At 48.9% G+C, this 12732-nt stretch overlaps 2 protein-coding genes across 3 annotated transcripts in view; both read right to left on the reverse strand.

Moving 5' to 3' along the window:
• Agbl4 (AGBL carboxypeptidase 4) overlaps nt 1-12732 on the reverse strand; it is a 1095236-nt gene that overhangs the window by 208244 nt on the left and 874260 nt on the right. The gene's annotated exons all lie outside the window — the stretch shown is intronic.
• Bend5 (BEN domain containing 5) overlaps nt 1-12732 on the reverse strand; it is a 45313-nt gene that overhangs the window by 16921 nt on the left and 15660 nt on the right. For both annotated transcript variants that reach the window (XM_041652937.1, XM_041652938.1), the window contains one exon: nt 10713-11097. In XM_041652937.1, coding sequence (XP_041508871.1) covers nt 10713-11097 — 385 coding nt within the window. The remainder of the gene's footprint in view (nt 1-10712; nt 11098-12732) is intronic.

Here is a 12732-nt window from a genome sequence, read left to right on the forward strand (position 1 = left end):
CAAAGTCCCATGTTGTTTCCTTGGAGAGCAGAGGGAGGGCTCTAGAGCTTTTAATTTAAGATGTGGTGTGTGTGTGTGTGTGGGGGGGAGACGTGTAGCGGGGGGAAAGGGGGGCTGCTTCATTGCAAATTTTAGTCGGCTCCACTCCCGATGTTGGCAATTTACATCTCATTACAACAAATGCTTCAGATTGCTGTTTTGCTTTTTAAAATTTCTGAGGCATTGTTCTGCCTCAAACACATGTGACCAAATTAGCCACAATAATAAGCACTGCGCTGGGAGACAACACTCCATTCTGGCGCAGATATTTTAGGTAACAAAGGAACTTTTTTCATTTTCTGGGAAGAGCAGGAATAAAAAGAAAGGCCTTTTGATCCACTGGCATTCTGGTAGTGACACACACTTGAGGTTTATTTTGGGGAAAATACACCTTCCATGGAGAAAAGCCTTTTAGCCAACTAAAAAAAGCTTTTTACAAGGGCACAAAAGGTAGTGCCTGTCACCTCCTTCAGTCATTCATGAACTCTGTCACCACACAGCTCTGACACACAACCCAGACGAACCCACTCACCACACAACTGACACACAACACAAACGAACCCACTCACCACACAGACTCTGACACGCAACACACACGAACCCACTCACCACACAACTGACACACAACACACACGAACCCACTCACTACACAACTGACACGCAACACACACGAACCCACTCACCACACAACTGACACACAACACACACAAACCCACTCACCACACAGACTCTGACACACAACACACACGAACCCACTCACCACACAACTGACACACAACACACAGGAACCCACTCACCACACAACTGACACACAACACAAACGAACCCACTCACCACACAGACTCTGACACGCAACACACACGAACCCACTCACCACACAACTGACACACAACACACACGAACCCACTCACCACACAACTGACACACAACACACACGAACCCACTCACCACACAACTGACACACAACACACACAAACTCACTCACCACACAAGCTCCATAAGAGACACCGAGGATTCCGGAACAAACAGGAAACATTTCAGCTTTGGATAAGTTTGTAGTTCATCATATGAAACGCTGTCATATACAGACGTGACGGGTGCATAGTGGAGTCATCATGTGAGACACTGGTCTGTCATATACAGACGTGATGGTGCACAGTGGAGTCAGGCTAAAACATACAGTTTAAGTCGTGTGTCCTATATCCTCTACGTAAGTCGTGGTGATTCCTCTTCTATTTTATGTGACTCAGTGTGGACTAAGTCACAGAGGGGAGAAGTCTGTCGGTACTACAAAGAGATAAACTGTACTACGCCTTTATCTTAACTCTGGAAAGTTGCCACTTGATGGGATTTCAAGAGGCCTAAAGGTCACCTGTGTCTTCAAATCATCTACATGTTTGGACATTATCGCTTCTGATTTATTTCAAAACCAAAGAGTTCACGATGTTAGATTTCCTCTTAAAAGGATTAAATCGTATTTATTTCTGTACGTCTATAATGAGTTTGAAGTACAAGCCTAGTTTTCCAAAGGACGAGGTGAATCAAGTCAAAACTCCTGAACGCAAACAGAACACGTGCGGCGGCACCGGAGCACTGTGGATGAGAATACGACGGCCTGCTCTCCTGAAAGGAACCTGAACACGGACAGTGACGTACATGAAGAACAGAAGCGCAGGCCTCCTGAGGAAAGAGGCAATTCAGGCAGGACAGGTGGAATGCCTTTGCAGCCCGGGGCAGAGCAGGCTGATCAGCCTCTGTGGATCTTAGGATGCCCTGGAGAATAAATGGCCTTGACCACGTTCACCTGCTATCTGTGGCTATTCATCTACTTAGTTTCTATGAGGGTAGCGACGATCGATCTGGCCCCATTCCTTCAGTGAAAATTTAGCTCATACCTAGTATGTGCCAGTGGTGGGCTATGTGCCTGTGAGGGATTCGTAGTCAGGCATCTGGAGAAACAGGTGACAGCTGCTTGTCACAACTGCTGTGTAACTGACAAGAGGTCTCTGAAACGGAATCAGTAGCAGCCATGCAGCATCTGAAGAAGACAGGAGGCCTCAAAATAATCAACACTGGAGGATAGGCAAGCAATGGTTGGGTGAGACCCTTGGCGGGGTATCTTTATACAGTGAAGGAAATGGGACAGAGACAGGCTCCCTGGCCGACTCTGGGAAGTCTGACAATGTATAGATATTTGGGGAGAGAAAGGCCCATACTGGGTAAGTGATTAAGTGATCCTTGAAGGCCTCAGGAAGAGCTGATCTGACTGGGCAGAGCCGGGCTGAGTGTGGTCTATGAATGTCATCAGCCTAAGGGGTGGCTCTTTGGTCATGGTCCTTGGCTCTCTCCATTTCCAAGTGTGGTCTGCAAACAAGGCCCATCACAGGCTTTGATGGGCTGAGGCAGAAGTCATTCTGGCATGAGGCCTGGGTTGGGGGAGATCCCAACAGCCTACAAGGAGGCCTCCCAGGTTGGCTGGGCTCTCAGAAAATCTGAATCAGATAGCAGAAGAGAAGAAATGGGCATGAGACAAGGGATGGAGCCTTTAAGAGGAAGCGGAAGCAGACCCAAGCATCAGAGTATTTTTCCTTCATTTGAGGACCCTTTCCAGGGGCATGTTGGGAAAGGCAGAGGACCGGCACCTGCCGACCGTCATCTATGTCAAGCGTCTTACAACAAGAATTCTCCTTTTTAAAGTCTTCACCTCACGGCTGTCACTATCTGTTTAGCGTCTCTGCTCTGCGTAAGACGTAAGACGTGCACGCTGAGAGGCAGGGCAGCCATCTTGTTCACTGCCATAGCCTCAGCACCCAGCACCTATAAAATCTTCATTACGCAAGTGACGAGTAAAATAGGTTAAACCTGAGGGGAGTCCTGAAGATGGAGCTCACTGACTCCTGGGAGGTTCAGTGAGGTGCAGTGACATGCAGAAGCCACATGTGTGCTGACGGCTCAGGCTCAGGGTCCTCAGGCTCCTGAGCCTTGCTCCTTCAACCTTGTACCTCCTCATCCAATTCTACTTCCCAGAGGTTTTGCGGGCTTCTCCTGTCCTCTGATGCTCACTCTACAGGACCCTCACCCCCTGTCCTGCCCCCACTCTCCCAGACCACCTCTGAAGAAGTTGTGAGGGGACCTGTGGGGGAGGGGCACCAGAACTCACTGTAACCTCTGGGAACTCTGAATACACATTTCCCTGGTTAGGTAACTGTACTTTCATCTGGTGCTCTTTCACCCACTTCCGCCCAACTATTTGACCCACATCGCAACAAAACGGGAAGAGGCAGCCAAAGTCATTTGGGTTTGTCCTGTCAGAGCAGCGTTGAAGACATCACACAAGCACTTAATGCCTCTGGTCTTTGGATTGGATGAGCTGGAGGGGTGAGAGGCTGAGGCGGGCACCAGCCGAGTGGAGAGCAGAAGGGCTCGCCTTGCCCACAGGCTCCCAAGGGGACGCAAGCGCAGCGGTGAACACAAGCAAGGAGTTCTAGGGAGGCAGAATTGATTCTGTGCCTCCACTTCCTCAACCAATTTTCCTGGCCAGAGATGCCCCAGGCTTTTCTTTCTGCTCTCTGTATAAATCAGCCTCTCTTATAACTGGAAAACTTTGTTCAGCCTTTCCTATTACATGAGATACTATTTATTTCCTCGTCAATTGGAGATTTACAACTAAAGCCACCTACAGCACCCAGACTGCAGGAGTGTAAAAAGACCTCTCCTCTCTCCTCTCCTAATGCCCAAGGCCCCAGAGCATAGCAAGACTCACATTTCACTTTAATTATTTGCTGTTAAAAGAGTGTGTATAAAGCACAGAGTCTTATCCATTTCAGCAAAGGGCCCGAAACAGAGAAGTAGTCAATAAAAGTTCCTGGCATAAATACTTTCCCTTAGAGTCCCAGCTATTCAGTGCCAGGAAGGGTTGACAGGAAGACAAGGTGAGCTTCCTGTGTGTGTCTAGAGGCATGCTATAGGTGGTCAAGTCATCTCTTGCAAGAAAGCTGCAGAAGACGTCACTTCCCTCCGGAGTCTCTGTGAAAACTACCCCCACAATCGGACAGATGCTTAGGACAGCAAGAGAGTGTGGCCAGCCTTTGGGCCTCAGTGAATCCTAACAGTCAGAACAAGTCTATCCATCCACGGCAACTGGACAGCAGCCTGCCACAGCTTCATGATGGTGGCATCCCCATATACACTCAGATTCCACATGGCACAGCCATGTCCTTTCTTTTGGGCTTCAGTTTTCCTATCTATTCAGAGGAGAATGAAAGGATGAGTTCTCTTTTTCCTAAAATGATAATTTTCATGAAAACTATTGAAATTTCTGGTTGGAACCTTGAGACAAAATAGCTGGGTAAGACAGACACTATAAAGAAATTAAACAGGAAACCTTTGCAAGCCTGTGAGCCTTAGAGCTCCAGAATCCACAGGCAGGTAGAGGCGATGCACAGAGCTGAGTGACTGATCAGAGGGCCTGGAAAAGCAAGACAGGCCTCTGTAAGAAACCTGGTTCTCCCTGAGTCTATGGCCTCAGGCAAGTTACCTAATCTCTTGGAGCAGCCTGCTCGCTCATCAGGAGTCCCATCTCCATCTATGGTTGAGGTGGTTTTATGTAGAGAAAAGTTCCTGGTGTCTGCCCCAGGGCACATCTAGAGGGACCCAGAGTTGTAAACTGAACCCTTTTCCATTTGCATTTCCTGACTGCTGCAGCCAGCAGAAAATAAACATGTCATAAAGCAAAGAAAGCCCAGCCATGTCGAGATTGTCTAGCTGCCTAACTGCTATCAAAGGGACAGGAAGAGATTTTCCTCAGTCCCACCCCCTTGACCTACAGGAAAACGGTTCTGGGGAGAAAAGACAAAGAAGAGAGTCTGGAATTATTTAACCACCTTGGAATCACATTGGCAAATGATCTGGCATCAACTGTGGTTAATTCTGTTAAGTCAACGAGGCAAATAAATAAATAAATAAATAAATACGGCCTTCAAGATGATAGATGGCCACCATCATCAGACAAATGACTCCAGTCTCATGGCTAGATCTTTTTGTGAGATCCACATAGGGCAGCACCAGGTGCACATTCTGGCATCGCTGCTGCTGTAGGTCAGCTGTGAGTACCCCGTGCTTTTGCTTTTACAATATGGCTCATACCCGGCCTCTTCGGCCTTCTCTCAAAATCCAGTTATTTTCAGTGTTCCTGCTCACTGGTGAGAGTGAGCTGAGAGCCTGAAGATGAGGCAAAGGGCCCAAGGAGGAAAACCTAAGCCATGAGGAGGCAGAGTTGTATCTGGGAATGTCTGAAAGGACCGATGGGGTCCTGGTGATCTCTGAGACAACCGATTCGCTCTACTGGCGATGGCTGGTCAACAGACAAATGGAGGGAAGGGAGAATTTCACTCAGGAAAACTGAGGGAAGGAGAGACTTCTAAAACTACAGACCACACGGCTGCAAACTGGATGGCTCTGAAGGCTTAGAGCAGGAATCGGGGGAGCTGCAGAAGGCATTGGGGGTTAACCAAAGATTAAGATGTTCACTACAGCATCTATGTTCTGTGGCAGGACGAAGAGCTGGGAGGTGCCAGGTTCTGTACACACACTGTCTGTGTCATCCTTGAGTGACCCTATGTGTCAGTGTAGGAGCTACTGAGCAATCTCAAGCTGTGTCTGGCAGATCTTTACTGCCGTGGCTTTGTTATCATTTCAGCCATGATGCTTGGGCGATCATTGACTCTGTTTTAGAGATGAGTAAAGTAAAGCCCAGGAAGAAACTTGTCCAAGGCAACTCAGGTAGACTCTGGAAGACCCAGGACTCAAAACGCTGCAACTTCTGACCCCAGGACCCTTGCAGACTTTAAATCACTAAGTGGGTTCTCTGCCTGAATGAGACAGGCTTAAAGGTTCCCATTTCACAGAGGACAAAACAGATTCAGAAGGGTTAAATCATCTGCTTTTTAAAGATTCCCATTTCACAGAGGACAAAACAGACTTGGAAGGGTTAAATCATCTACTTCACAGGTAAGGAATTACAGCAAGTGAGATTCAAACCCAGGTAATATCTGTTGTCAAAGGCCAGGCTGCCTCCAGTCCAGGGGAATCAGCAGGAAGCATCCGGCTGACATTAACTGTCTTTTCTAGGGCGCCATCAGAGACCTGGGCGTAAAGAAGCCTGTGCAGACCACAAAGGATTTCAAAGATCAAAGTTGGTATTTTAACAGACCTTGGACAGAACACAAGGTATAAACTCAGACGGTTACAGACGTGTTAGCAATCTGGCTCTGAGGAGCCAAGACAGATATGCAGGCCAGCCGCCACGGCTCTCTTCTTTAAACATTTCAGCCCGCCTGTGATCTAGCCAACAGGGGCATTAGCTCTTCTTCTCACATGCTCTTCTTTCAAATGGAGATAATAATCCTTACCTGGCCTGCAATAAGGCTATTGGAAGAGTCCAGGGAGATAAAAATGTCGAGGTGCTTTGACACCTGTGAAGTGCCACACGCATGCAAATTACCGCTATTATTCTTATTAGTTCTCCCTCAGCTGGTCAGAACTCATCATCTGGGCCTACCTTCCTTGACAAAACAGACACAAAATCTACAATCATTACCCGCCTCCGCCTGCAATTACTGGCCGAGGAGCAGCTGAAACCCTCTCCACTCTCCCACTGGTGCTCTTTGCCCCCTGCATCCATTCCCCCCTTCTCAGCTTCACCTTATCTCCTCTGCCGTCCAGGAGGCCACCATGCCCCAGTTTGAAAACACTAACCCACTAGGCTTGCAGGTGCTTTTTATGACGGTCTCTTTCATCTCTAGGTTTCTAACATCCATTCCTATCCTGGCACAAAGTACAATCTCAATAAACATTTGTCGAGGACAAAAGAATAAATGAATGTATAATCCCATAAATCAGTATATGCTTTTAGAGTCCTCAGCATTGATTCTTGAGGGGACAGAAAAGAAAGGGAAGCCAAGACAGTCAGACCGCCGTTTACTAAACACTGACTGCTGCGTTGGACACACAGCCAGACTCGAACAGTGTTCCCTTACTCAATTCTGTACAAGTACTGGAATAAATGGCCGTCTGGGGGGAGGGTGTGAGGTTATGCCCTGTCAAAAAGGGTTGTTTTCCAGGCTAAGATCATAGAGAAGCTACTGAAGGTCCTTTACGAGGGATGGTCAAGTCACACCCGTGTTGGTGACAAAGAAGAGTGCTAAAGAAAGCCATGGGGGGGGGGGGAGTGAAGGGCCAGTGTGACCTTGCTTCTTAATTAGTAAAGCAGGACGACCTCCCACCTCAGTCACCTCTTACCCAGCCCAGGATTCCACTCGTCACTCAGCCAAGCCTGAGAGCAGTCCTGCCATCCTGCTGTCCCCTGTCCCCTTCAGTGTGTGCACCTCCATTACAACTCCTGGCTGTCAAGGAATCTGAGCCCCATGCCTGAAGCTGTCAGGTTTCTGCTTCCCAGCCCCCCCCCCCCCCCCCCCCCCCCCCCCCCCCCCCGCCCCACATTACCAGTAATCCTCCCAGGTCCTGACCTATCGGCCAATCTGGTTTCTGAATTACCTGTCAGGGTGTAAATGATCCAGCACCCAAAGTGGACAAAGGACCTCAAGCTGGGAGCCTAGGGGAAGAAGGCAAGATCTCCAAGAGCAAGACAAAACCCAGGCCTGACACCAAGCCAGGCCTCAGAAGGTGTGCAGACCTGAGGCCCCGCCAGGGTCTGTCACTTTCTCGCCCTTCTCCTCTGCGCTGGTTCTGGGTAGCATTTATAGAATAACTATTTTCTCAGGATCGGGGGAGCAGGGAGGATGTCTCAAAATGTGGCATCCTCCCCCACAACTGGATACTCTGCATTTTAGTTAGAGGTTTACACATTTACCTCTAACCCCACCCTCTGCCCACCTTGTAATGTTTTTGCCTTCTTTGTATCTCCCATGTCCGTAGGCTTGGAAAGTATCTGATGGTGTTACTGAATAATCGAATGAAGAAATAAGCAGACAACTGTAACTCATACTATCTTCTGCTGTCAAAGATAATGAGAAGCAGAGACATTGGCTAACCTGCCTAAAGTCACAGGCCCAATTACTGACTGGCAGAGCCAGCTTTAAAACCCCAAACAGACCCTATCTTGGCTTCTCTTCCAAGTGATGTAGAAGAAGAGTAACTAGGAGTACCTGAGCATCGACAGAGTACCAGACACTGTACTGTGCGCCCCAAAGCTGTGAGGGGTGCTGACAAGAACCCATTTTAAGGGGTGTAATATTGAGGTTCATAGAGTTGCTGGCTGACTAGATTGCACCTTACTCTTCCTACCCAATTACACCTGCCTGCATAGAAACTCACTTTTCAAGCCTATTCTTTTTCCCCTTCAGGCTGGTTTATCAGTCTTCCAAAAATTGAGTGTCTTATCTCTGCTGTCCACAGCCCTCTCTGCATGAGATCTTCAAGAGTAGAAAGCAAGACGTACACAGATGCATGCATGTGTGTGCGTGTCTCTGTGTTTTATATGTGTAAGTGTTGCATGTGTGTGTGTATGTGAGTGTATATTCCAAATACATGAGATTGCTACTCACCACTAGGCACAATGCCTGACATAGGAGAAGACCAGTAAGTATTGGTGAAGGGAACCAGGAAAGGAGGAAAGAGGTTAGAAAGAAAGGAAAAGAAAGAAGGAAAGGACAGAATTTTTCAAAGACAGAGTTAGAACGTAGGAAAGTCAGAATTCGAACCCAGGCCTGTAAGTGCCCATAAAATAATACAACCTTTCAGGCAGAGACCCTTTGATTATTAAAGACCATATAGATTTGTCTTAGCGTCAATTAACACATGTTAATAAATGCAGTTTACGTGTTCCTAGATGGAGGAATGTGTGTTATTTCCAGGAAGTCTGTTGTCCTGAGAGCACAGGGCTCTGCATGTGGCCGCGGTGGAAGCTATGTCTATACTTGCTGCTGGAGTCCGTCTCATGGCGACAGGAACAGTGGCACATCAGAGAAGAGACGGCCACTGGCCACCATGATGACACACAAGTCCCGCAAAACGAGCAATCCTGGCAAAGCAGCAGGGTTAGGCTTGACTGCCAAGTGTCTTAGGATGAACCGAGGCACCTGCCTACACAAGCCGTGGTTTCTTACTGCCCAAGGACAGGGCGGTTTCTGGAGTCCAAACCCAGTTCAGGACCATGCAAAACAGGTAACTTTCTCCAGGGGCTGAGCTAATGATGTGAAAAGAGTTTGCTGTTTGGTGTGTTTCCCCATGCTTCTGAAGAAGCTCGCAAAAGGCCCAGCACAATCAGAGTAAAAGCCATCCACCTGAAGGTCGGGAAACACATGTGCCCCTGAAAATGGAATTGTGGCCCCAGAGTCCACCTGCACTATTGCACCAACACTGCTTTCTTAAATTCTCACAGCTACGACGGCCCACTGAGATTTTACCGTAATGAATACTTGCGGAGGACCTGAAAGTAACTGTAATCTTTACTGCCACGGTGAACCCGTGAGCTGCAGAAAAAGTCAAGGTGAAGGCAGAGCTTCCAGTCCATTAACTATGGTGAGGCGGTGTGGGTGGGAGGTTTGTTTCTGGTAACCCCCACCCAGTGTGCGCCTCCGTGTCAAGGTCAGGAAAAGGCCCCGGCTGATCTACTGAGACATTACCGTGAAGGCACACTTAAGAAGCACAAGCCACCTGCAAATGGAAAAGGGCCAGCATGAGAGTAGGCCTGTCCACACCAATTACAGAGCGGCCCCTGCACATCAGTGTGCTCCGTCTCTCTAGATAATGAAGACCTGCCTTCTTCAGGGGCACATTTGGAGGCTGCAGATACTGTCTCTGACCTAGTTTACTCCCGTTTAGAGGAAAGCACTCTGACGCAGAGGCCATGGGGGCTGACCGGCCCCACCTCTCCCACTGCTAGTTCCTATACTCTGCAGGAGTTTTCTGTCTTCTTCTCAGTCTCTTGCCTTTTAGAATCCATTCATCCCAGCCTCCACACCACTTCAGATGAAAAAAACCTAAAGGCCAGGGTGGCTCTCCTCTGAGCAAACCAGAGGAATTTTGTGTATCTTTACACTAATCCCTCCGTACCTCCAATGCGCACAGCTTTCTTGTTTGTTTTGCTTTGTAGTGGGGTGAACTCTGGGCTCTGTGCATACCATCCCAGCGCTCTGCTGCTGAGCCACATCCCTTAGGCCTCAGAATCGATTTAATGCCTCCCATTCCTACTGAAATAAGCCCTGCTACTACCCAAGTTGGTGGTTTTTAGCGTCCTTGCCTTCCGCCCCGCACGTCTGCAGCAGCCTTCCTAACGTGCCCGTGTGTTTGCCAAACTCATGAGTGCTATCCTTGGAACGCTCAGGTGCCTGGATTCAGCACCCACCTTTCAAGACCCATGCACTTCCTCGAGTCTCTCCCCTTACACAGGGCCTGTTCAGGCTCTCAGCATTTGGGTCATGTTAGCAGGATTCCCCCTTTGTCACTCTCTGGCTCACAGTAACAGTATGTATTTCAGCTATCATCCAGTTTTCTCTACTGTCCTGAAGTCTATTTGGAGGGTTACCCCAAGTCTCTGTGCTACCCTCTTGCTGGATGGGCAGTAGCAAGCATTCCGTCTACTCTTGTTCTCTGAGCAGGAAGTAGGCCCCTCCCACTGTGAAGAGTGGTAAGTGGCCTGCCTGGGCACTCACCGCTGCCAAGCCGCAGGAGTAACACATCTTGGAGTCTCCTGTTGAGGTCTCGGAGTTCCTTCATTTCAGACACCAGGGCCCCGTACTCCTTGAGCTTCTTGGCCTGCTGCATGAGCTGCCTCCGAGTCCGCTCCAGCTCCTGCTGGAGGTGGCGCATCTCCTCCTGCTGCTGCTGGTAGTTTCGCAGCAGCTCCTCATACAGAGCCCGGGGCACAACAGCATCCTCCAGGCTGTCCATGTCCTCTGTGCCCGGTGAGGCCTCCACAAAGACCTCTTCCGGACAAGTGTTGTGACCCAGGCTCAGGCCGTTCTGTTTCTCTAGCCGGGCCACCACTGCCTCGATACTCTTGTGGGCCGCTTCACTAGGCTTCCGCCCCTCCGGTCTCTGTGTAGGACAACGAGAATCAGTTCAGGCAAGGGCAGCTGGGACTTTCTTGGACTGCAGCTCAATATTTCCCCAGACAATCCTAGAATCACAGAACCACAGAACATCAGTGTGTTGAGAAACCTGTTACAGACATACTCATTTTGCAAATGGGGAAAGAGAGGCTCGGAGCGCTCTTGCCAAATGTCAAACAAACAGGGGGTGGCAGAACCAGGTCACTCTTCTCGTGCTAAGACTTCACCATTTCCCTCCCAGCACTTGGCCTCCTGGACACACATATCTGGAAGAGTCTTCTAAACTTCCCAGCCCTCCCTAGCCTCCATGGTGCCTGGGCAGTCACTTGATGGGTGTGTCTGGTGTGGATTTCCAAAGGATCCGGAGCCAATCTGGCCTGCCCGAGTCAGTCCAGAGAAATCCTACTCAAGAACATACATATGTAAGTAGTTCTATCTTGTAACCTTTTTAAGACTGTTTCAGTTTGGAAGAACGTCAAAACCCAAACCCACTCGAATCTAGGGCAGTCCATATGTCGTGTTTTCTCTGGTTCTGTACTGCCTACTCACTCAGGACTGGCAGTTGGCAGGAGCCTAACAAATGTTTACTCAACTGAAAACTTCAAAGAACGTTAACATTGGGGTGCTTTCAGTTTTCTTCATGTGGCAGGTAAGCAAATCAAGCTCCTGAGAGGGGAAAAATCATCCCCAGGGTGGCATGGGAGTTCCATGCTACAGAGTCAGAAGAAGAATCAGGAGCCCAACTCCCTGCACGGAGTCTGTCTCTCACAGCTGCCAGGCTCTCCCTCAGCAGGATGGCACAGGGCAAGGAAGACTCATTCATAAGAGAATGGTCCACCACCACCAAGGGGCCGAGGCAAGTTCAGCTCAAGTGGACAGAGCTCCCACTGAGGGCGGCAGGAGAGCAGAATGGTTGCTGAGTCTTCACCTGGGGTTGAAGGGTCATGAGCTCTCCCAGGGGTACAGACAAACAGAGTACACAAGACTCTGCACATCTTAGCCATGACAGGCCAGACCTGACTCAGCTTTCCAGTTTCAGGAAATTAAAGGTAATGAAAATGAGGTAAACTCACGACTTAAGTAACATCGCAATGTCCTGGATTTTATTTGCTGAGATAATGAATAGATGAATGTACCTGCTAAAATTATAATGATTACCTTAAACATCTGTCTGCATCATGGTACTGTGAGAACCCGAGGTACAGGGACCACATGGTTACACTTGATGACCCCAGGGGCCAGCACTGGGCCAGAGCCACAGCAGGGGGGAATGGATGTCATGCAGTGGACTGGCTGCATCTTTTGGACCACACTCTGGGGATACCTTGTGTCCCAAAGGAGATCACAAAGCAGAAGTTACCTTTCTTTTCCTCCCTCTTCCTTTCTCTGGGATACTCACAGAACAGGGTAAGGAGGCAGAGAACTAGATCTCTCAACAAGATTTCCAGCAGAGTTTTTGTTTGTTTGTTTGTTTTCGTACAGTAAGAGACCAGCTGGGACACATAAACAAGGAAACGCAACCTCATGAAAAGTTTTTCATCCAACCCAGGATCCCGAAAGTGCCCTCTGTGAATTTTACCAATATCTTTCTGCAGCAAGTCCACCCTCGGAAGTTTGGAAG

The sequence above is a fragment of the Microtus oregoni genome, unplaced genomic scaffold (assembly GCF_018167655.1).
Source record: "Microtus oregoni isolate MIOR12 unplaced genomic scaffold, Mior012 000005F_ref0000423, whole genome shotgun sequence".
NCBI classification, from domain to species: Eukaryota; Metazoa; Chordata; class Mammalia; order Rodentia; family Cricetidae; genus Microtus; species Microtus oregoni.